Consider the following 26,191-nt stretch of genomic DNA (forward strand, 5'->3'; position numbering starts at 1 on the left):
TTCCAGTCTGTTACTGTCCAAATTTGGTTGCCTAGTGTGAATTGTAGTTGGCCTTACAGTTTGGCGGGAGTCCTTGCAGACTTCTGCTGCTGTAACCGATCTGCTTCAAGGTTCAATGTGTTGTACACTCAGGGACGCTATCTTACATTAACCAATCTGCCATATGATCTTGGACCTTAAGGCATTTTCACTCTCACAACAGCTACTCACTGGAAAATGACAGTGTTTTTTTTTCTTCTCTTTTTTGGACCATTCTCTGTGAATCTGAGAGAAAATTGGGCGTGAAAATCCCAGTGGAGCAGGAATTTCCATGAAGTTCTTCTCTCAGAATCTGTATAAATCTTTAGAATATATATTATCAATATTATAGTACATTTGTTTCAGCTAAAAAAAATTTGAATCTGAAAAATCTGGTATTCATGTCTTTGGTCAACAGTTTTATTACAGCATCAGTTCAATACTGTTAAAGTCTGATGTGAGAAAATACGCACTTATCTAGCAACAGCCTACTGATCTACAAATCGGTATATGAAGGTGTGTGCATTTGTGAGTGCAATTGTGTGAATGTGACTATAATGTCATACATTAAATAGTCACTATCACTGAAAAACCTGCATGCAAACTATGGAACAAAATATTATTATTTTCAAGTCCTAAAATTTGAATGTAAAAGTTTTTACTTAAGATAATCCTCAAAATAAAATGCAGAAACTAAAACCAGAACTTTTGTTCTCCGGTCAACTAAACTTTAACTCGATATTTTGAAGCTAAACATTCTTATCTTTTAATAAACAACACTTAGACTAACTAATCTCAATTTAATTGAGTATGCATGATGAAAAAAAACACTGCAACCATGGATGCTGACTGGCTTAAATGTCTGTTATGGGCACCAACAAACAGCCAGGAGCCAGTCAAGATGGATGCTGCTGATAACCCCATTTTAGCATGAAACTTAGAGTATGAAGCATATCATCCACTAGAGGCATTCAACAGAGCTCAAAATCATTTTTAGGAAAAATGGCTTGTTAGAAAAAAAATGCAATCACTCAGTGTTCCAACAAGTTAAATAATATTAGTGCACAGTAGAAGTCACTATAAATTAAAATAAAATATTTGACAAACAGCAATCGTGTGTCGACTGGTATATGAGTTGATCATTATATATTTGCCATTATTTTCTAAGGTACATTGGGCAGACTAAAATTACCAACCAACTGTTGCCTCTGCTATTAGAAAAAATACCTCTTCTTTTGCTCAGCTGGTCTAATTTAAGTAGATCTAATGTGGTTGACCCTTGGTCATGGGAGAAGGCTGTTCTGCAAGCAAACAAATTGATTTTAATGATCTCACCTGCACCTAAATCCCTTCCTGACTTCTGTACGCTCATCGACATGCACTAAATAATTTACATTAGCTCTCGCCAGCTCCCTTTCAATTTTAAAGGTATTTTCTTTACATATCTAGCTCGCTCTCCCTCCTTTACCACCTCCACTCTCCCAACCCCTCCAAAACGTTTAGCTCATGCTGCACCATCATTTTTTACTGCTTTCATCTTCTGTCATTAATGCTCATTTTCATTTTATCTGTCCAGTGCTGCTTTTCAATTAAGAATCTACTGAAAAGTAATGGAATCCGCTCTCAGCGGTTGTCTGACTGAATTACTTACTATTTAGCTTTAAAATATTACATAATTAATCCTGATACAATCATTTGATAACAGTTGTGTTTGAGTCTGTATGTTTCTTAACTTTGTGTCAGTGATGTGTGGCTCATATATAAATGAAATATATGTTGCCACATTTCTATTAATATCAAAACAGGGACAAGAAGAATCCTCGAGACATGAGGTAATTTTGATAAAGTTTACAGTGTAATAAGTTACATTTATCCTGCCCTCTCAGCATATATTCAGTAAATAGATGGATTTACATAAAACATAACAATGAATAAATTGTATTTAAATAAAACAAAAAGAGATTTTACTGTGATATAAAGTCTGAATCATCAGTTATGTGGATTACTAACCTAAAATGTGGTCTTTGCCATGAAAAATGCTAACTTGGTACATCTGTAACAAGTGCAGAGACACCTGAAAACATTCAACCTTTCATGTTATCCTGATTTATAGAAAAAAAAAACAGCATCTCATCTCCCTTTTGTTATGCTGATATTTAAAGCTGCAGTAAGTAACTTTTATAAAATAAAATGTTATTTACATATTCCCATTTGGTAAAACTGTCAAAATGTCCTCAGAGTATAAAATGGGGCCGTTAATCTGTGTAAAAAAGTGGAGCTCCTCTGCGTCTCCCTGTGGTCCTACAACCATGTGCAGAGAACCACCCCTCCAGCTCAGAGCCAAGAGGAAGATCTCAGCATCATCAATCCTGCTCAGGTATATGCTTTAACCTTCAACAAATCACAAACTCTAAACTCCACCACACCTTAAAAGCTCATTTTATGCATTAGCTTCTTGTAGTACCATGCAGCAGCATTATGCAGCCTTCCAGATTCAGACTACAGGTCACACTGAGGTGGAGAGTGAGAGAAATGGAGAGATGGGCACCTGTGAAAGCTCCAGATGCAGAGTGATGGTAGATGATTAAATAAACATGGGACAAAGACCAACAGCATAAGGTATCACTGACACTTAAACTGTGAGGGAAGTATATCTTTCTGCCTACTTGAGGTATCATGAGTTCTGTGGCAACATATCTAGTAATATTAAAATCCCACAATAAATCGCAAAGAGCTACGTAATTGATTTGAGCACATTGCATGCTTTTATTTATGTTTGATAATTAAGTTTATGTTAATAATATGATATTAGTCATTGCTGGTTCAGAAGATATTGCATGTTTATGACATCTAAGAATATTTTCCAAAATGATGATCAAATCTGAACTGGGTAATTCTACTAAGCATTCATTTGTGGAGTCAGATATGTTTCACCTCTGAGCCTCTGTACAGCTACATATCAAAACCTCACAACAAAGCTGATATCTAATCTGACAAACTCAATGTGGGATTCTCCAAGTGTTTCTATGGCATTAATGAGCAAAACATTTACGAGCTACATAATCATTCCAGCTGATCAAATTCTAATTGACCAAAAGATGGCTCTGTTCAAGAGTTCATGGAGCTTAAATTACTAAGGTCCAGTGGATAATAAACTGCCTTTACTCCAACCAGCAGAGAGAAAGAAGGCAAAAAAAAGTAATTAAAAAAGACATTAGAAACAGTAGCTGAAAGCCTACTAGACATTGAATAGAATTATCGGTAGGAATACTTTGATTGCTTTATGAGAAAAAACACTTTATGATCTAGAGAAGATGCAGCATTTAGTCTTTATCCAAAAAGCCACCCTCAATCTTTTAGTAATGTTTCCTTCTTTGAAGCGGTGATGATTTGGATTTAGGAGCAAACAGATGGCAGAAAAGAGTGACAGGGAAGAAATTATATTGGGAGGTTGGAGAAAGAGAGAAGCTCCCATAAGAGAAAACAACAAAAAGAAAAAAAAAAATTAAAGCACACAGATATCAGCGGGCAGAGAGGCCGTTCTACGCTGTCAAGCATCAGATCCCTCAGGACTGCTTAAGCACATTAGCCCTATCCACTGGGAAGCAGTGAAGTGATTAGCTTTGCTTCAGCTTCGAGATGGGAGATGTGAGGAAGACATTCAGAAATGCGCACACAGATAAACATCTAATGACACAAACTTGGATGTACCGGGTACTTGATAAATAAGAATAAATGAATGCATAAACTGAAAAAGGCATCACTTGAGGTTGCCCACAATTAGGCCCTAATGTACCAGAATAAACACATTAAAGCAAGGATAATAAAATGAATAAGACTGCTTTGATTGCATGAATGAAACTTCAACTTGAATTAATGTTCAGTGATCAAATGTAAGAAAATATATATCAAACAAGCTTATTATTCCAAGTTAAACCAATTTTAAAGCTATTTAATTTCATCCTTTCATTTCATATTTTTAATCCTGTGAATCTACTTTGAAATGATCAATAAAAATACAAATATTAGAAGCCAAATTAATATGTAACAAATAAAATTATCTTTGATCTTCAAAACAGAGCCATCCTTCTCAAGTTTATGCAATTTTTTAACAATGCCAACTGCTGAATGACTCCTGATTGCTTTATTTGTAATTAAAGTTGCAAGATACCAGTTTTTGAGGTCTAGAATTGAATACCACCGGTGTAAAACCTATGGATGGCACTCCTAATTAATATCATAGAGTCTCACCAAACACTCAGGGGGGCATTAGTGGTCTGAGGTCCGTCTGTGGGCGTGCGGGGGTGTGTGTGTGTGTGTGTGTGTGTGTTTTGCAAGGTCTGTACGTAATCAGTGAATGGGTTTCAGGAAAACAACGTCGAAAGTTCAAATTCCTTGACAGAGAAAACTGTTCAGCAGTGAGCATAGAAAAACAAAATGTATGCAGTTCAGCTTTACATATTAAAATCTCCTTAAGGGCCTCATTTATTATGCAGCTTATTTGTCAGCTGCATCACTTAAGTTGACAAAAAACACTTTATATGTTCAGTAATCTTCAGACTATTACATTTTTTCTGTATAGTTTATTGAACTTCCTAAAATCTCACCGTTATGAGTATTATTGTGGTGAAATCGTAACTTTATGGCAGCTATCAACTGTATCTTACTTGTTGGAGCAGCAAATAATAATAATTAAAAAAAACTAAAAACTTACACATTCAATCTTCAGCAATCAAGAAGCAAGAGGGGAGTACCTTCTTGAATGATCACAAATCTATTTGACAACTGACACGCACATTCATGATCATGCTCGTTGGAATAGGAGAAGAAAAGTAGTACCTATGGAATAACCTAGAAATACAGAGAATACACTCAAACTCTGAGCAAACAGCGATAACTACAACATCATAAAAATGTCCTTTTTCTTCATTTTTTCATGAAAAATTGAAAAATGTATTCACTCCGATACATAATTCAGCATGGCTGTGTGAAATCATCCACAAAGAGGAGAGATAAAATACCTGTTACATTTTCCCAAAGGCACCCATTAGTCCTGTGCAGAATATGTCACATTGCCATTTGACATATAAAAAAATCAGCAGCAAATGCACAACAAGAACAAAATATTACATTATGCCATCACATTATTAACCTTACTTACAGTATATGCAACATGAATGGCCTTTGATTGAACAAAAACTACTCCCCTTGGGTAACATTTTGGGAAAAACCTAAAATTTTATAAAATGTACCGTACATATTTGGAATATCTTTAAACTTCAAATTAATATTTTGAATATACTAAGTGGAAAGTGCCACTAACCCACTGAAGGATTCAACAAGAAGGCTACTGTAAAAGCATCACGTGATTCTTGGGGCCAAAATGTGCCTGTCCCAAACATCCCATCATACAGTTGTAAAATTCAGCTTGGCTTAAAGCAGAACTCACAATACACTCAAGGGGGATCGGTCCCAGGAAGTCAGGTAAAATATGTTACACCATTAAATACCCAACCACTCAATAAGAAACCTGTTGATTTTTAGCACCAATTATTTATTCAAAAAGAATTACAATAAGAAATGATGATAGTTATCTTGATAGATAGATCAATAACTGAGAAATCCCTCAAAAAATAATTATGTTAGACTTAAATCACTCAGTTTGTATCAGCCAAAAAAACCTAAATAATTAAATGTCCAAAATTTGCCCGTTCTTTTTCAAAAAGATTAATGTCCACAAAGGAGTTCCATATACTCGACAAAACCAAAGTCCTGGAAATATTTCCCCATTGTAATCCAAAGTCCTGATCCAAAATGAAAATCCCAAACGTCATACCCCCCCCCCCCAAAAAAGATACGAAAAAAAGAGTGGTACCACCAAAAATCCCCAAAAAGAAAAGTAAAGTCCAGATCTCACCGGGAGAGTATTTCTTTCCCCTCGGTGGCGTCTTCTCGCACTGGCGGCGTCCTCTTGCACCGGGCGGCCTTTCCTGGGTGCAAACTCCGACCCAGTTCCTATTATACGATCTGCGGCATTGGGGCGAACTTTGACCGCTGTTTTATGTCTTGTCTTTGATTTTTACTAGTTTTAAACGATCGATAAAGACAAAATCCCGCTGCACAGATCTAACGGTGAGCGTCTTCCTCTCCGGTTGCGCCGCTCTGCGCGCCGACGCACCCGCCCCTTTTTCAATCACCAGTTTCACACACACCTGAAAACCGCATGATGTTTCACCCAACTCAGTTATGAACAGTGGAAATTCGGAATGATTTATAACAATGAGACCACTGCAACTGTTCTACAAGACAGTTTGATACATTTACTTTTTAATATAATTCTTCAGACAAAAATTAACATAGTGGTTATGTTACACAGTGAAAATACATTTTAAAAAATTCTGACTGCCACCAACAGCCAGCTGGACCGTGGACACATGGTAGGTGCTGTCTGCTGGTTGAAGCTGTTTACGCCAAATTCTACCCATACCATCTGTGAAGCTCAACAAATCAGGTCAGGCTTACCCGACATCCAGTCTACAATTTCAGCCATTACTGCATCCCCAGATTTCTGGTTTTGGTGAATGGAAGCACGTCCTGATGCAGCTTCCCGCACCTCAAATTAACTGAAAGTTGGACAAACTCTACATTTAGCTATCCTCTTTTTCCCCCAAACGCAGCACAAATTCACCAATTGTAGCTTCAGATTATATGATTGGATGCTTACTGACTTAGGGCATTATTGCTGTGAGGCAAGAGAAAAACACTAACATCACTGTTGGTCAGAAACTTCAAGGTTCTGATGCTAATATCCAGGTGAAAAACAAAATTACAGCTTCTCTCTCTCTCCAACAGAGTCCATGCATTGACAAAACAGGGCTGCTTTGACATTAAAAGGGAGAGCAGCACTATAACAGGTTTCAGGTCAAAATGTAATGCCTGATCAGTGTATGCTTGCGTATTTTCTAAGCACATTAACGATGAAGAATTATCCTTAATTCACTGTACGAGGACAGGAAACCTTATTTAAATGACTTTTCAACGGGATAAAGGTGGCACTTATGGATGTTCCCTTTCTCCACTTCTTTGCTCTTGCATTTTATAACATAATCAGGCACCCATGTCTCTGAGCGTGAACCACTTGGAGCTTAGAGTGCCGAACACGTTATGTCTCAGATTGCAGTGTTTGAATGAAACATACATACTCGGTGTATTTACTTATGTAAACTCACATTCAAAGCCGTTGCCACGCAGCATGGTGAAAAGCTGATGCAATTACCACAGGAATGATTCACATGCTAATCTTTAAAGGTCTACACACATTCAGTGCATCTTTTATTTTTCCTGATGTATCTCCACCTTCTCTTTGTGTGCCAGTTTTTAGATGTTCCTCTCTTTTTTCTCTAACAATCATTCTTATCATTCTATTATTTTATTTTATTTTTTTTTGTATGATGTGTCTTTTTTTGCCTGCCACTCCTGGTTTGAGAGCTTTTTGCATTTCGGAAGGTTGAGTTAGAGTGGAGCACTTGCCGACATCAATAATGCTGCCAGTGATTGCTTATTCAGTAGAAAATAAGCATTTTGGGGGAAAAGTAATAAATTGATTTCACTTCTTTTAGTCTCTCTCTCTCTGCACTCTTCTTTCTCTCCTTCACTTGTCATTAGAGTTAAAGTTAGAACCACATCGCACTGAAATATCTTACTGCAGCACTCTACAGCACTCGTTTCATGTGCATGCTTCCTATTAACTTGTAAGATATTTTTCTCTCTTTTTTTGAAACAATAGCATTTAATTTTTACACAAACACACTCTAGAAATTTAATATGGAATGTACCTTTGCCAGAAATTGCTTATCATTTTTCTCAGATGCATCCACCGCTTAGGATTATAAATATGTGTCCTTTATTGTTTAAAATTTCAGAATAATTAAAAATGTGACTGCTTTTGATGTGACGACAGACTTCTTAGTCATGGTCCATTTGCTAAAGCTAATTTGAACTTCATAGATACTTGAGTGCATTGCTGCGCTATTGCGATGCTGCTACAACAATCTTGAGGCAACACTTAATGGTGATGCAAATCATTCCCTAAAGAAATACCAAGAGGCAACCAGTGTACTTCGTATTCATCTTGTTTTCTCATCATCTTTTTGGTATATGCATGTCAGGATATTCATTCTTGTCTTTAACTCTGTTCTGCTCTCCTCAAAAAGTTATATTTCTTGTCATCCCTGTTTGCCTCACCTCTCCTGAAGCAACCCTTAAGAAGCAGCACAGACCAAAAGGTAGAGAGAACTTAACATTTACAAAAAAGTGGTTTCTCTGAGGCTACCGGTTCTAAAAATACTAATGATTGTCTGCTCTGTCTTATTACTCAGGTCTAGAGGTATGAATCCCGTGCTTTGCAGAGTGTCTTGCAAAAGTATTCAGACCTCTTAATTTTATTTAAGGATGTGGCAGCCAGAACCCAAATGAAAATCTTAAGTGGTGCCTCTGAAGTCATAAAACTGTTAAACAGCATCCACCCATATGCAATAAGCATATGAATTGCTGATAAGACAGAGCTTGTCTTGTGAAGACAAATTACTGTGAAGACAAAGAAACATACTCGACATGTGAGAGGTAAAATTATGGTGAAGGTAATAGCCCAGCTGAAGTCCAAATCCAAAGAGGAAACTGCATCAAACATGACTTATTTTCATGTTTGTTCATTTGTTTATTTTGTTGTTTTTTTAAAGGTACTGGAAAATGTCTAAAATCTTATTTATGTCACACAAGATGATAGCTTATTCTTTGGGGGTTAAGAAAGAAAGCCTGGAGTTAGAAAACAGAATAAGTGTTATTGTCTGAAATCTTAACTCAGAGCAAATTCCCAAAGTGGGGAGTCTGATTACCAAAACATTTGCTTTTCACACTAGCATAAGAATTTCCGCTAATCTTTTAGTAAGCTTGTGCTATAAGAACAACTGCTTTCAATAAAATCTTTGATATAAACCAAAGATTTTGGGGGGCTGATTTTTTTTCTTGATGTAATGCAAAGTTTACTTGATCAGATGAAGCTTAAACAATAAACACGTATTATCAATATAGTCATGAGTCTTCAAACATCTCCCAACTGAATGTCTGCAACAACAGTCGGACTGCCTCGGGATGCTGGGTATTTCTCCAGGGAAGAAGAGTGCTGTCAAAAATAGAGAGGTTTCATGGTCTAGTTCACTGCATGCGTCTGCATCAAACAACAGCTTAGATTACCTTTCTTAATTGCTTGCTCCAATTATTTGCTAAGGAGAATAATTTGGAAATATTTTAAGACCCTCTTGATAATGAGACTCATTGTCCCAGTGAGATTTACCTGTACGAAGAAGGATAAAATAAACGTTCAATTTACCATCCTCCCCATGCGTGCCCATTCATACAAGAATCTGTTCTGCATGTTTTAGTCAATGACTGTTTGGTTATTTGTCTAAGAATGATAAAAAAATGAGAAAGAGGGAGCCTGCGACAGATGGTCGTTGGTCAAAGTCCCAGTGGAGTATGAACTCTACAGATGCTGCAAGATGATGCAAGCAAGGTGTCAGCAGTTGTTTAGTCTCTTGTGTTTTAATTTCCTTAATTTACAACAAATACAAGATAAATGCAACTGTGTTCTGACATTTTTGAAATAAAGCAGTCCTTTTTGATTTTATATTAATCCTTGTTTCCTGACTACCTGATGTTTTCAATAAAGCATAATTATGCTTAAATATTCCTATAAATATAGCATGCTTTGGAAACAGAATTTTTCCGGCTTTAAAATGTTTCAGAGCGTAACATGTAGCTTTTTTTAGTCAGTTCTAACTAAAATTATAGCACAACAGTGGTTCGCTGGATTCAGGTGCATCACAGCTTTTAACCCTGCGGAAAGCCCTGGGCTGAGATGTCAGTGTCAATCAGTCTCATATCATTCAAAGAGCAGCATGTGGCTTTTCATGCATTTGTCTTTTTTTCCCTTCACACTTTGGGGTGTGAAGGGACAACGACAACAGTTTAAACAATTGTGCATCCATCAACAGTTAAAACGAGGCGCATTGCTGGGTGTCCGACAAGAAAAGATGGCAAGACATCCACCTTTGGTCTCTTCCCTTGTTCATGTCCTGACAGAGCATTGGGCAACTTGGTAGAATTAATAAGGCAAGGGACTTTATTTGTAAATGAGGCATGGGAGGGGGGCCAGGCAGGAAATTAATAATTAGAGTCAGTGGCACACACTTCAACTTGTGATCAACAAACTCGGACCTGTGGAGTCTTGCCTTTTGCGTGTGCATGCACGCTTTAGCTTTTGTGTGCGTTTCCAATTAAATGCAGTGAAATTGAGAAACTTGGTCTGTGGGAATCTAATTACAAGAGTCCTTGGGGGGGAGGGGGAAATGTGTCAGCACATCTTGTAAATGTGTGTGTAAAAAGATGAAGTGTGTTTAGGTATTTATGCAGGTGTGAATGTGTAAATATATGTTGAAATGATTTTTTTTTCACTAGTAACTGTTGCCTTGCAGCAGAGAGATTAGGAAAATTCTTAACTATCCCTCAAATATGTCTCTGTATCTTTACCATGCATAAATCAGTATTTTTATTTCCAGTTTTATATCTGTGTTAGTTTGTGAAATCCTTATGCTGGCACTTGTATGGGATTATTGTCTTTATGAGCAACTGGAGTCAATGAATCAGGATAGCAGAGAGGTGTTCAAAGGAACCACAACATCATTACCATTAACAACTGTAATAGCTCCATATGTCTCTTGGTTCCTGCCTGGTCTTTAAAATATGCATCTGGCAATAAAGAGAAAGATTAGACAGGCAGAGTGAAAAGAAAAAAACAATAGATGACAATCTCAGCAATCAATGTCATTTTATGGTCCGTGTTTTTTGCGTCCACCACATAAAGATTTTTTAAGGAATTGTGTATCAAAAATAAGCTTGGATTTGAGAACAGAGTGTTTTTATTTACATGCCATGCCTTTAGTCATAGTTCGCAACACAACAGACAAAAAATGCTTAACACGAATGAATGAAAGGGAGTAAAAACACAACAGGTGTAATAACAAGCAAATGTATACAACCATCAACCCCCTAAACAAATATAAGGCTCCTCAAAAAAAGTCCCAGCTTGTAATGTCTTGTCATTTTAAAATTATGCTTGCCTAACGTAAGTCTTTGACAGTCACAGAAGTACAGAATGAGGTTCTATCTCAGTCTAACAGCCTTCAGGCCCATGTCAGTCTATCAAGCTGCAGAGCACCAGATTTAACTCAACTTTTAAACATCGACTTTCTTCAACTGAGCAAATCCCAGATCTACTGCGGGAATGTCCCAGTGTCTAAAACCCCCAAAGTTTAGAGCACCATAGAAACATACCATAATACCCACAAGGGCTTACTCCTCGCTCTAAGGCATAGTTAAGCAAGAGACAACCACAACAGTTCTTGTTTAAATCACCTTACATACTGGTCACAATCTTGCATATTAAATGTTCTACACATACAGTTAGCAATAAGCACAGATTCATACATTAAGAACAAAAAGCACAACGAAATTAACTTTTTCATTACTACTTTACTCTAGTTTATTACACATTTTCCTGGTATTGTGCATAACAAGTTTACTTTCATTTTTATTCTGTTATTCATTTTACTTATTCTGTTTCATGTTTTCAAATGGCTTTATGTTCTATATAAAACTAAAGAGGCTCTTGTAATTATTATTGACAAGCAGATGAAAAAAAAAACGATTAATTCAGTAAAACATAAACAAAGATCCGATTGCACAGATACTTAAAATAGGGCATGATATTTTTTAGACTGGTGATCACTTACATGACAATTAAGAAGCATCTGCAGGTTCTTGTTGCCTTTTCACGTGAAAAAGCTTGTGGATTTCAAATAATAAAAAACCTGGAGACACTTGAGTAGATTTACCATTGCAAACAATACCTTTTTGGAAATTTCTGTTGAAAGGTCAAACTATAGTCCAATTCATCAGTTGTATGCCTCTGCACTTGCATTTCTCTGCCTTTTTCTTCATGAGCTATAATTCAAACACACAAGCATACACCCATGAGCACATACACACATACAACCCACGATCAATCAAATCTATCAGCAAATAGACAGAGTGAGGACTGACATTTACAGCCCTGCAGCTCTAAGAATTTTATGTGCATGTGTTTGCATTTCTGTGTGGGTATGTGTGTTTGCTCCTTGCCTCTCAAACAGATACCCACCAGAGTGTTCCAGGTTTGATTGAAGAAAGTGCCATGCTATACAAATAATTTTGTAACTAATAAAATCTGCTAAAAACATGCTGAAATATGACAGATTTTATGAGTTTTATGTTTGTGCTGTGATTTAAACTGTCACCTCATAGCAACACAGCTGAAGATAATTAAAGCAACTTACCAACTCAATGAAACCAATTTATATGGTAAATCCTTCAAAACAATAATACAGAGGAGTGAACACAGTATGGTAAGACCAAATGAAGATAAATAAACAACAGATAGATGGTTAAATCACTACCACAAATGAACCAAAACTCAAACACTAGAGGAGGATTAAAAACAAAAACAAAACAAAAGAAATGAACTCATCCTGAGACGTTTTTGTAACTTACAAGCATACTCTACACATTTGAGAAATAGGAAGATAATGAGTAAGGCCTTTCATATTGAACAAACCTCGATAAATTATTATTATTATTATTATTATTATTATTATTATTATTATTATTATTATTATTATTATTATTGTAAGTGTTTCAAATGTTCAAAAGCTGCCTGAAGTTAAAACAGACCATTTTAAGTTTGAACTTCTGTTTCTGTATCAACAATGTACAAAGTATTGTGTATGTTGTTTCTGAATGAACTGACTGTAAGCGATGCATGAGTAGAGAAATCGTAGAGTTTTTAAAACATCTGTATCATTGTTAACAGTCCTACGCAGACGTCACCGTTGTTGCAAGACAAATGTAGCTACATTAATCAGCCCATTAGTTTCCAGCAGTGGCAGTTTCTGTTGTAAGTGATGATGGAGTGGCTTTGATAATGATAATGATGACAAAATAATTTGTTGTGATAAAATGGATGCTAATGATTAAAATGCCATGTTCATAATGCTGTTTTCAGTCGTAATGGTGAAAAGTAATTACTCTGTGGAAAGGAGGTAAGAAATATGATGGTCTCAACTCTTGTTGATGGTTAACACAATATAATAAATTACACAGGTGAGAAGTCAAGGAGGTGTAAAAAAACAAATAGTGACAAGGTGAAATAATTTATATAAATTCAAATGTACTTTGTGATGGCATCATATATTCAGAAAAACATCTTTATTAGCATTCATTTTAAATGTCGTGTCTCTGTGTTGAAAGATTATACTAGTCATATCTGAATGCATGACATAAACAATGATGAATTGGAATTTACAGAATGATGACAAATAATTGAATTTATATGAACTCTTTAGTTTTCCATACCCATTTCATGGAGAAAAGCTTTTTTAAATTCTAAAGTAAAAGAGCAATTTCTGTAAATATTTCTATAAATATTGTTCAGTAATTCACCTTCAAATATTTACTCTACTACACCCAATTAATTAAAAGATATACTGGAAAGGGCTATGCTGCTCACAAATGGAGAAAACATGAAACAGAACTGAATCATTCCAAGAGTTGCCAGATTACTCATTTTAACAAACAAATATGGTGGTGGCGGTGATGGTATACTATGGTGGTCAGGGGCTGCCCTCCTCCTTTAGGATCTGGTTGATTGTCCATAATTAATTATTTACATCATAAAATCTCCTCCTTCTCAGAATGAAGAAGAGTGTCCTGCCATCACTTTGTGATCTTAAGTTCAAGAATAGTTGGGTTAATAATACAACACACCCATGCGTAAATATATGACGAGTAGGGAGTGAGAATGGGTTGAATAATAACAGAAGAACTATATAAGGTGGGGTATTGTGCATTTTCCAGGCACATAGTGCAATTTTATAACACAGCCAAGTAGCTACGTTATCTTCAGTTGTTATACCATTTACAACTGTTTTCTTTGTGGCAGGAGCTCAGCTAAGAACTGAAGCTTCAAAGAGGATAAATAGGCGGAGGCACTCCAGAATGGCCGCCACTGGAGATTCAAGGATTCCTCAAACATGCATGAAAGAAGCAAACCTACACTCCAGGTATGTTTTTGACAAGGGAATAACATTATAGGATAAAATAAAGCTTTAAAAAGCCACATAGGATAACTTAATTTTTCTCACATTTCTGCACATTTTCTGTTTCAAAATAGGAAGATGCCTCCAAACCCTATAATGTGCAGTGCACTGCATGACTCAGAATCTGTAGCAATGGAATATAATAGGCAGATTAGCTAGCATACATCTACTAAGAGAATATTCATGTTAGTGATTTAAAAACCTGAGACTGTACTTGATTACAATAATTGACCCTTTTTATCGGGTTTAACTGGCATGTGTTATTTCATCTGAAGTACTGTTTAAGTTTTGTGCAGACCTTGCTCAACAGGAGAACAATCTTATTAATTTAGTCTTGTAATGAGGTGACTTTGTCCAGGTTCTACACTAGGGCTTCACACCATTTATCTTCATTGAAAATCTCTGCACTCAGCTCTTTTTTCCCATTGATGTGCACATTGCTACCATTAGTGGGTAGCAATGTGCACAGTTAACCAACCACAAAAGGGGAAACCAGGCCACTGATAATCCTTTAGAACAAGTTAGTCCTTCCATGGAGAAATTTATCAATGCAGCTGAATCTTAAATGGCAAAATTTTGTGTTACTCTGTATTGGCTCAATAGTTCAGATATTTAAAATCTAACAGAAAACATTACTATAATTCAGTTACATAATGTTTTGTTTTGCTAGAATTAGAATGGTAATCAGCCCTGGTCTGTATTACTGTGCATTATCACTGTCAGTACAATCTTAATGAAGACAACTGCTTCCTTGCTGTCTTCAAACATGCACAAACATGACTTTAGAGTGTTCTTTTTCCTCAGTGGGCTGCATCTGGGAATACCAAGGCCTGAAAACCTGGTTCCTATCTTCAAGAAACCAGATTTTTTGGTTCAACATGTGTACAAATTAATAAAATACTGATTTTCTGATATGGTGGGAAGATACCAGCCCTTAAGGATCAGTTGCACATTTTCTAGGATGTATACAGAGAAAATGATAGAATCCGATCAGAGCAGATACGTTTTCCAGAGTTAACTCGAGTCAAATGTTTCCTGACTTCAGCCAAATATGACCCAGAATCTCCGAACTGCTTACTCAAAGCTTCTTCAACAAAGAACTATAAAGTTGTTTGGCATGAGTCTTTGTGACTTTATATTGCGGTACATTAAGTGATAGCACCTTATCTCACAGGTTCACTGGTATGAGGCACTGCAAAAGTGATTTTATGCTTCAGCAACTGTTCTGGACCTCTTTCTCTGTTATTGCTTAGATTTCATGGTTGCATTATATATAACTAGTATTTATCAGTTTTGAAAATGGAATAAGATCCAAATTTTAGTTTTGTGAAAACATTCTTTGGTTGGAGTAAAAGTCATTCACATCCTTGTAAAGTTGTTGTAAATCAGGACAGTTGCTGCACAAAAGATTTATAATTATAATATGTCATTTTAGAAAATTAGAACATAATTTCCTTATGATAGAAGCTATATTGACATCTACAGCAGTTACATAAATTTATCAAATGTAAAGTGAGGCTTTATTAATAATGCTAATACTTGTGTGTCAAAGGACTTACTACCATCAATAGATCATAGGAGGAGAATTTTTTTTTCTAATTAACGCATAATGAGGCATCAGTGATGCCTCATTATGTTTATTCTAAAGTCACAAATCTTCAAGGTGCGGTTCCGTTTATTTACTTCTATTGAATAACAAGCAGAGTGGAGCTAAATGGTGGGATGTGATATCCGTCAAAATGATTTAGTGATGGTAGAGCGGCCCTGAGATGGCCTCCCTTACTGGTGTCAGTCCTGACAGGTTACAAAACAGTCGCCAAAGAGGCCCGCCGAGGGACAACTTGCGTGCATCAGAGGGCTGTGTCGCGACTTGTGCCTCAGTTTGTGCAAGAGTGATAAGAAATTTGGGCCAAATTGAATGAATATTTTACACAGAAGGTTCCTGAAGCCAAATGCAAGCATTTAGTGTGTGACTAACATAATACAATATAAAAGTGCATGCAAAGGTCATGGTTTGTGTGGGTATAGAAAACGTAATAACATTCTGCAGCATCAGTAGATAAGAGTACAGCAGCTCTTATCCAAATTCTTAAGGACAGCAGAGAGGGTATATATTTTAAAGTCTGATATTCTCTCAGAAATTTTCCATCTATCCCTTGAGTATGAGTGACAGAGATTGAAGCTACCACAACTGTATTGAGATAGCACAAAAAATTCATAGAGATTATGTCCATTCATTATTGTGTTAGCACCTGAGTTTTGCATAAAAGATCCTGCTATCAGTGTTGGCGACTTATCCATGACATGTGACTTGTGTGCATCACCATAGATTGGTCCTCAAGGGGTTTGAAGAAGGCCAACCTGGCTTATGCCAACACTATGACCTAATCAAACCCACACTGGGATAGAAGCACTCTAATTATTTGACATAACACTTGCAGCTACTAGATGCATTGTATCACTCACGAGTTAACTCTGGAATTTTATGCTCACTAAGCATAAAATAGATCTGTGTAGAACTGATCTACACAGCCATAAACATGATGTTATGATCAGGCCAGTTGCAATAAAGGGATCTTGTGTTAGATGTGGAATATTTCTCTCTGCTGTGTACACAGTGCACATATCTCCAAATTGCACACGCCAGAAGTTATGTTTTTGAGGAACTGTAAGTAAGTAGAAACAGTTTGGGTTTCATGCACGTCATTTCTATTTTTTGCACTTGCCTTGATACGTTCACACAGTAGAGCACCTGACAGAGATAACTGTACAGGATGGCACCCTTCTGTATAGAAACCCTTCTCAGCTGCATACTGTCATGTAGGTCGGGGAAGCAGAAGAGAAAACCCTGTTTGCCAAACAGTAAAGGCCAAAGAAATGTCCCCTAACATTGCCATGGTAAAATCATGATAAAATCAGATTCACCACTATTCAGCCCTGTTCGAATGGCCATCACAGTCTTTGCAACCATGAGTTGGTTGTAATCCATTGTAAAGAGGACAGTCTCAAAGCAAAAAGGAGTGTCACAAAACAATATTTAGCATATTATAGTCTTCACATAGACAATTACTGAAGTAGGAAAGCTTCTTTGAATGCCATATGATAAGTTATAGCAGGATATAATACAATGTAGCTCCTGATTTGATGTAGAGAAATATCGTTCTCAGGAGTTTGTATGCAAAGATAACTCAGATTTAGAAAGAAGGAGGACAGCATCTTGCAGGCAGAGGTGAAGTGATATGAATATATATATATAGCTTAGTATGGTAGCAGATTTCTACAGAACACTGTTGGAGGGACAGTGGTGAGGTTATTACAAGGAAACACTGAAATCTTGAGGGAGAAAGAGTAATAAAACCACAGCACTAAAAATGACACAACTCAACTCAAAATTTCCTAACAGCACAGAGCTAAAGCTGAGTGGTTAGCATCATAAAAAATACCAATGATGAACTTTTCATAAGATTTGGGTAAAAAAATATATATATATTACATTCAATGCATTTAAAGCTGCCTTCACAAATATTCATAAATAAATAGCCAAAATAAAAGCAAAAAATATACATTTAAAAAAGTGGATTTTCCGTTATATCTTCCATTATCAGGTGATAATATATCAGGTTATGTTATCACATGGAATATTAAAATATTATTGGTCTCGAACAAACAAAGCTTCACCAAAATGTTTACAAAATTACTTTGTCAGTGAGGTCATCTAACACATCTATTTGCAGATTCTACTTTTGTCTTAGGCTTGCACAGCAATCTTTTCTCTTTTTGGCTCCGAGCAACCTAAATGTATTTTCAGAAAAATCGTTTTAGCTCAGTAAACACTCTACAATACTGTAAACACCTGTCACCTACCATGTCATCTAAAAAGACATCATCTAGTCCCAGAGCTAGACATTCACCATAAATCCACTCGTTTAACTGCAGTGCAGCATACATTCATCTATAATTGGGATGTTGGGGGACTGGGTGAATGCTGCTTGTCAACAGAGATTATCTGCTGACAACTGTGCTTACATTTGGGTTAGGCTGCACTGATGCACCTGAGCACACTGAGTGAAAGCTCCTGGATAAAATGTGATACTGTAAGGACACACAGGGGCCCTGTGCTAATGCAAACATACATCTACCTATAGGCAAATACGTGGAAAGCACAGATGTCACACTGAGATCCTATCAGTTTAAGAAAAAAATTAGCATATGCGAATATCAAAAATAGACTGAGCTAATAATCCCTCCTAATGTTTAAGATCCTTTTCCACATCAAAGATTCTTGTGTTAAGAAATGTTTCTTTTAAAAAATACATTTTCTGCATTGTGCTGTTTCCAGCTATGTGATTTTCTTTATGACGCACCAGTCTGTGGATATTAAATGTAAATAAAGGAAAAGAGATTAAAAAAAAGAAATAAAGTCATAAAATAAACTGTAAATCTGCAGACAAATAGGTGGCTAATAAACATAAGTAAATATTGATGAGCAACAAATGTAATTCTGCCTAAGGAGAAATAATGGGAACTTTAAGTAAGAGACATTTAAACAACCTGGTATTTACAAGTAGATTATTTTTATTATGAGGTTAAATGTAAGTAGAATGCAGTATGGAGAGTTTGAGCCACAGTCCTATTAACATGTTAAAGGGCAGTTCTTTATGTTTTCCAGCCACAAAGTACCATTATACACCACAATAAAGTAACCATGTTACCTTCAGTTGTTATAAAAATGCTGTATATATCAAATATGACTTAAAAGAAATTTGCCTTTGTAATTTAATGTCTTGAAATTGGGCCTCTGTCTCTTTAAGAAACTCTTGTTCTGAGACTCCACCTTCAGGAAGTTATCACTACATTTATCCTCTATTAACATTTTAACAACTTTTCTTAACTCGAGTCAAATGTTGGGATTCAAACCCAGGAACTTCTTGGTGAAAGTAACAATGCTAACAACTGTGACACTGTGCAGCTCATATACCATAATATATAGTACTTTTACAATATATACTTATATCTACTTGCAGAGAAATAACTTAAAAATCAAGAAAAGTGAAAGACTAAAAAACCAATGAGAATAGCAGAACAGTCGTCTGACAAAATAAAATAAAATATTGATGCTGATGGTTTTTGTGTGTTTTAAGAAATTAATCTTAAGAGTCTGGTAAATGTTTAAGCATGTTTTATGCTTTCCTTGCCTTGCTAGGTCTGTCTATATTTTTAAATTACCAGCAGATACATGAAATAACAAAAAGTATCAATAGTTGTAACCCCTGCATCTCATTTATTACTCCTTTAGTTCAGCCTATGTATCTCTTTCTTTAACCCGTCACATTTTCATCACATTTCCAGACATTTGCACAGATCCTGTCATTAATACTATACTGATCCCACATAAACTGATGAGCACCTTTAGTCACAATTATAGTCAGCATGCCAAGGAAATAAAATGAAAAAGAAACAGAGCCTGTGGGTGAGTTTTCATGAGTCAACAGCCATGCCTGCCAGTGGCATTCACAGTGACTCACATTTCCAGGAAGGGAGAAAGAGACACACAGAGAGAAAGAGATAGGTGGGCCTGAAGTCAGGACCACCTCATTTACTACACTCATATATTTAACAAAGTGGCTTAAGGTCTATGAATGTTGTTTCAAACGATTACACCTGCTCTTTTTTTTTGTTTGTTTTTTCTTTAAACCAGCTGCTGTCGAATGCAGAGAGAATCATTGAGGTGAATCTTAAAATCACTTCTAAGCAGAGCAACAACAATTTCACAATTTATCTCCATGAACTGTGTCTTCGGCCATCTCTTCGAGTTATTTCCACCATGTGTTCTGTCAGTGTTGTACACACTACTGGTATTTGCCCTTCCACACTTTGCATTTCTTTGTTCTCCTTAATAGAATATCGACACCCACAGTTACCAAATCTCCTCTCAGATCCACCCTCCAGCCCCTCCTTCCCCTCCTTTTCTCTCCCACTTGTTCTGGCCTTTGCAGGAGACTCTGAAGGTGCAGCATGTGGCTGCCTTCACCGCACAATTGTCGAGGATAAACCGATCGTTTCACCTAACCTGATAATACCAGCATTCACTGCAGATGCACATGTATCCTACTCTGTCTCTGTGTGCTAAGTCCAGCCCTTTGTGTTTTTCCTCCCTCCTCATCTTGCCACTTTCTTTCTCTTCTGTCATTTCCCTCAATCATTAGACTTCCTGCACTTTCTCCTCTCTGTATTCTTCTTTGGTTTTCCTCTCATATTTGCACCATGTCCTGTTTCTCTATCACATTTTACCAATAAATGCAAGTCAGTGCTCTCTACCTTTTCAACACGTCTTTTGCTTGTTGCCCAATTTGCTTTCAGGTCATTGTGACCCGATGGACCAAAAAGGAAAACAAAATTTCTCTCTTCTACTTGATATGCAGAATTCCAAAGTACATTCATTGTGTTTTGCCTCAATGTTGTGCAAAGATGTTGCAGCGCAAGAAAAGAGGACAACATGGCCATATAGCCATCCTGCAGTGAATTTAGGAAGGCATGGTTTCTAATCCATCAACCTATGAAAAGAAAGTTCATAGGTTGATGAACCTATGAATGTTTAAGGAAAGTTTAAACTTTCCTTAAACTTTATCCCACGACACCACAACAAACAAACCAGTTGTTGCACTTGTGAGTATGTCATGCTTTGTAATTAGGATAGAAAATCAATATGTTAAGTGAGGTCAGTTTGATGTTTGGGGTGAAAGAGATTTCCAAGTAACAATGTCATCCTACTTTAATATGTGATCACTGATGACATGGCTTTTGTTCACTCTTCATCAAAACCAACACGAATAACAATATGTCATACCCAAAATTTACAATTGCACTAAAATTTTTATACTGCCGCCCTGTGGCAGTCTGTACCAACAACAGCCATTCAGGCCTGCAAAAGTTCTATCCAACACCAACTCAACGTTGACTCAGTATCATGCAAAAACTGTTAAAGAAGTTTTGACATAAAACCATGTTTTTTGTTGTTTTGTTTGGGGTTTTTTTTCACTTTCAACAGCATCAGTTTTTGCATGTTCTGGACTCAAATGCTGTATTTATTCCAAACACTGACTGCGGCAAAACTGAAAGGTATACCTTCAGGTTAAATTTTATTGCAAGAGGAAATGTCATTGCAAGGGAAGTTGAACAAAATTGCATAACCTTTATTTTTAAAGCTTTGTTCTGGAAAACAGAGTTAATTTCATATAAATTGCACTTTAGAGTCTGTGGAGTCTGAGTCATTGGGATATACCCATATATATGTACAGTATATATATATATATATATATATATATATATAATGGGATTTTTAGGGAGCCCCTTACTATCCCTACTCCCCCTGTAATCTCTTACTAAAGTCAGACCAAAATTTTCTGACTGAAGAGCGTTGCCTTTATGTAAAGGTTCCTTAGGATTAACCACAATTCTACATTAATCCAGAACATTATGTTTTTTTCATTGTGGTCCATTGCAGCTTTGGTCAGTTTTAACAGTCCATCCATCCATTAGCTCACATGCTTAGTGGGCTCGCTGGTGCCCATCCCCAGCGGTCAACGGGCGAGAGGCGGGGTACACCCTGGACAGGTTGCCAGTCCATCGTAGGACAACACAGAGACAAACAGGACAAACAATCATGCGCGCACACACTCACAGGGAGAACGTGCAGACTCCATGTAGAAAGACTCCAGGCTGGGATTGAAATCCAGGACCTTCTTGCTGCAAGAGAACAGTGCAACTGACCGTGCAGCGCCTCAATTGTATATTTTTTGTGTCCATAAAATAATAAATGTGATGCAAGATTGCTATGGGAAACAGCATCATATTTTAAACTTGTGCAGTACAAGCACATCTGCAGCAGTTTTTTTTTTTTTTTTACTTAACATTTCTCTTAAAGTAAGCTAGAAAAAATGTTAAAAATTAACTTTGATAATATTTTATTCCATCCCCTACTTTGTACCAATGGACCTGCAGACATTTTACTTAAGGCCTTAACTTTTAGAGATGCAACAATTTTGCTAGTTGCTTATTTATCAATAACTATAAGAAGGAAAAAAAAACAAATGTGTCTTAGAGAAGATGGCATCTGAGTTATGATCCTTATGGACAGAATCACGGTATGGCAGATTCTATGAAGACCTCAGTTTGGATGTGATCATACAGTAAGAATTTCCACAAATTTCTGTGTTTGCTGAGCGTTTTTCATAGCAACAGAAATTGCATTCTCGGAGGTAAAACTTAAAACATTATGCATCACTTGCCGGATCACAATCACTGAAAATTTAAACAGTAGGCAAGACTTTTACCTCTCTACGCTCTCTTTCAGGTTTTGCAAACATATTCTTTGATAACCCCCTCCTAGTCCCTCACAGCAACATGAGATAAGCCTTTTACATCGGCAGTAGGTAACTTACCTTGACGGACATTCAAAAAGGTGTGTCCAGCATTTAATGCACAAAATAGCCCAGATATTGCCTTCTCTGATGCACCTGGTCGTTGAACACCATGGAGAAGCAATATCCACTTGTGTCTTTACGGAATCGGTGCACCCAGAGGCATTTCGGCGAGAAGAACAGCGAGGACGTCGCTGCGGTACAAAGCCCGGTTCCCCCCCGGTGGAAAATCTGGGTTCTGCCTTTGGCGACTGTCTGGTGCGCGCTGAAACTCACATTTTCACTGAACCGAGAAAAAGAACCCGAAAAAATAAAGGGGAAAAAAAATCCAAGCACAGTCAGCCAACTTTTGCTTCAAATCACCTTTAGGGAGCAACTGGATTTCAGATATAATCAATGATCAGAGTTGCACTTTAAACCGTATGCGCAGAGGAATTTGGGAACACTTATTTCCATCGTGGTCACGTTGACAGGGCACGCTGCGAAAAAAAAAAAAAGCAACAACAGTTGAATTAGATGAAAATGTTGAACCCAGCATTTTCTGACAAAGGGTAAAAATCTCTGTAGTTCGTTCATTTCCAAAGAAATGTTGCGGAATTTCCCCTTTTTTATCCCATTTCGTTCCGACAGATATTTCGGTGATTAACTTGACATTTCCAGACGTTTTCTCCAAAAACAAGGCGTGTCAGTTTAAAAAAAAAAAAAGAAAAAGAAAGGAAAACAGCAACAATTAATTCCCCCCGCTGGCCGAAGCATTACAATTTCCGAGAGAGTATCGCCGTCACTCCATCATGAGCCCAGACTCCCTCCCAGTGGAGTAAGCGTCGGAGGGGCGCATCTGTGAAAACCGGCACCGCATGCAGCCGAAATAACTCGGCAGAGGCTCGGTGAAAACCCGGTCGCATAGAACTAATTTTCACTGACAAGTTTAACATACGAGAGAAGTTGATATTTACTTGTTACGCCACGCTGTGTTGACATGTTGCTTTGTCTTCGACGCATCAAACCCTCATCTTTTCATTTAATTCTTGAACGAAAGTGTGAGAACGAGAGAGAGAGAGAAAGGGAGACATAAACGTGTGAGAGAAATGGGGGGTTACATTTCGTGTTGCAGCAGTAAATCATTCGGTAATCAAATAAACTGAGCTAAATATTTTTGAGCCCACTTTTCTAACACCAGACCAGGCCTGGACAGACGGGGTAAAGCCACGTTGTGCTCTCCATTATCTCTTTGTTTATCTTTGAGTGCATGTTGCATTTTTTTCTGGAAAATCTGCACCATTGTGAGCAATTCAAAGCACACTTGTGATCCGAGGCACTAAAGTAACGTGGCATTGAGCAGGCACAAAGAAGCAGGTGCATAGTTAGGGACGCATAACCAAGTTGAGCGAGCGGTGTGTCTTCCAGCGACCGGCGAGCGCGCCTCCGCGCCGTGAACGCGGCCGACTCAAGCCTGAGCAGGTCTGCATCCACACGGAGGAATGAGTTTTTGAAAAGTGCGCGCATGATCGGGGAGGAAAGAGATGTGGCCATACCTTACTGTTCTGGAACAACCCGCGGGACATTTTATTAACAGCTTACGGGAAAAAAAAAACAATGTATGAGCTCCCGGTCTCAAATATAGAAAGAGAGACGCAGCCGCCTGAAGGGGTTGCTTATTATGGCGATTGAAAATCATCTGCGGAAGTTTAGAGACACTGAAAAATCATTACTTCTTTTCTTCAGCGTATAGATTTTTCTTATTTTTCTTCTTTTCTTTTTTTTTTATAGTGCCACACAGATAAAAAGCCGAAAGGATCCCCTTTCCGGAGCTGTCCAATGTTCTGAAAATGCCTAATCAGTGCAGGTCGTTTCTTATTGCCTTCATTAGTTCGCCTTACCATCCTGTTTATTGATAGGTTCACTGGTCTGAGGCAATCTAACACAATGCAGTGCACTGCTTAGTCCTTATCCTAAATTAATAACAATGGATATCTGATTAAGACACAAATTCTGCTTATTAAGATTATCTGATAGATCTGATTAAAGTCAACTGATCAAATGTGTTTGAGCGGCTTTTCACATTCAGACATGTTTGCTCTTTGTCTTAGCAAGAACAGTTTATGATCAGTCAAGTTAGATGAAGAGCGTCTATGAACAAACATGTTCGAAGACATGCCACAAATTTTTTATTGCATCAAGGTCTGTGACAGAGATAAATGTGCTTTGATCTGAATTATCTTTTTGTATTTTATTGTAGTTCCACACAGCAATATGTTTATTGTTTAAGGCCTGCTGGAAGGCTGCGAAAGTTGCAAAGCTGCATCCTTTAAAGTATTTTCTTTCACTATTGCTCAACATTGAGCTCCATTCATCTCCACATCAGCACCGACCAGCTTACCCGTCCCTGCTGATGGAAAGCATCCCCACAGCACGGTGCTGCCAGGTGGTTACATGGAAACAAACATGAAATATCTTGGCGAAGGAAAAATATTTAGTTATTTTTTTGTGCAACAACCTTAATAGTTACATACTAACTCTACAGCTTAGTTCTCCGTGACATGTTTTGGGGTCTTCATGGAGCTCTTTTGTCCAACGTTCTTCAGGGAACCTATTTACTTATTAAGTAGCTGCTGAAGGCAACTTGTTGCACTGAATTTTATATTTAATTGCAGAGGGTTATTTTTTTAAATGCATTTTTTTATATTTTCACAGAAAAACTTCATTAAGTTTAATTTGTAAAAATATTGAAATCATGCATCTCATTCCTCCCCCTTTACAACCATACAATAGTTTTGTTGATGAATCAAAATGAAAAGCTTAAAGCATCAAAAGTTGTGTAGTTTGTTATTTGACAAAGACATACATTACTTTGAAACATATTGTGGTTGAAGGTCTGCATCCTCATGGGGGAATTGTTAGCAATAAACAGTTTAGCCATAGCTTATTTGTATATGACGGGGTGAAGTACAGCATGCTGCACCGTGCAGAAAGTTGACCCATCTCTGGGTATCAAAGCATGTTCAAAAAGAAAAGATGAATCACCCAGAGGTGTTGCCTAATGCAGATGAAAAATTGTCAGGGGATAAAATTATTTTGAAGTTTGGGGGCATGGAAACCCTCTCATGCTCTCTTCTGTTTTCCAGCTTCTTAATTTTCCCTTTTTAGACCCACGGACAGCTACAAAGCCAGCAGGGCCCCTCCGTGGAGCTGTCCAATGTGCTGAAAATGTCTCATCAGTGCAGACGAGTTTTCTTTTTGTTGCCTTCATTAGTCTGACTTGACATCATCTTCACTGATGAGTGCTGGATTTTCTTATAATTAGTCATGTTTGGATAACAACAAACCCCTGATTAAATTTGTGAATTTATTATGATATTTCTTTCCCAAACCTACTAAAATCACAATTTGTGTCAGCTTTGATCGCTCAAGTCTTTTAGATTATATCCTGCAAAATAAACACAGCTCAGTCAGAGCAGATGGAGAGGGTTTGTGAATATCACTTTTCAAGTCTTGCAACAAATT

General features: G+C 37.1%; 1 protein-coding gene across 7 annotated transcripts in view; it reads right to left on the reverse strand.

The window, feature by feature from the left end:
* The window catches only part of cacna1ia (calcium voltage-gated channel subunit alpha1 Ia), a 160,405-nt gene extending 136,710 nt beyond the window's left edge, over positions 1-23,695 (reverse strand). For 6 of the 7 annotated variants that reach the window (XM_028042220.1, XM_028042223.1, XM_028042221.1 and 3 more), the window contains exons 1-2: positions 22,709-23,695; positions 21,949-22,013 (exon numbers count right to left, since the gene is read on the reverse strand). In XM_028042220.1, the coding sequence (XP_027898021.1) occupies positions 21,949-21,970 (22 nt within the window). In that variant the 5' untranslated portion in view covers positions 21,971-22,013; positions 22,709-23,695. The remainder of the gene's footprint in view (positions 1-21,948; positions 22,014-22,708) is intronic. The other variant, XM_028042218.1, reaches the window with a different exon arrangement.
* Positions 23,696-26,191: the final 2,496 nt, after the last annotated feature.

This window comes from Xiphophorus couchianus, chromosome 16 (assembly GCF_001444195.1).
Source record: "Xiphophorus couchianus chromosome 16, X_couchianus-1.0, whole genome shotgun sequence".
In the NCBI taxonomy this organism is placed as follows: domain Eukaryota; kingdom Metazoa; phylum Chordata; class Actinopteri; order Cyprinodontiformes; family Poeciliidae; genus Xiphophorus; species Xiphophorus couchianus.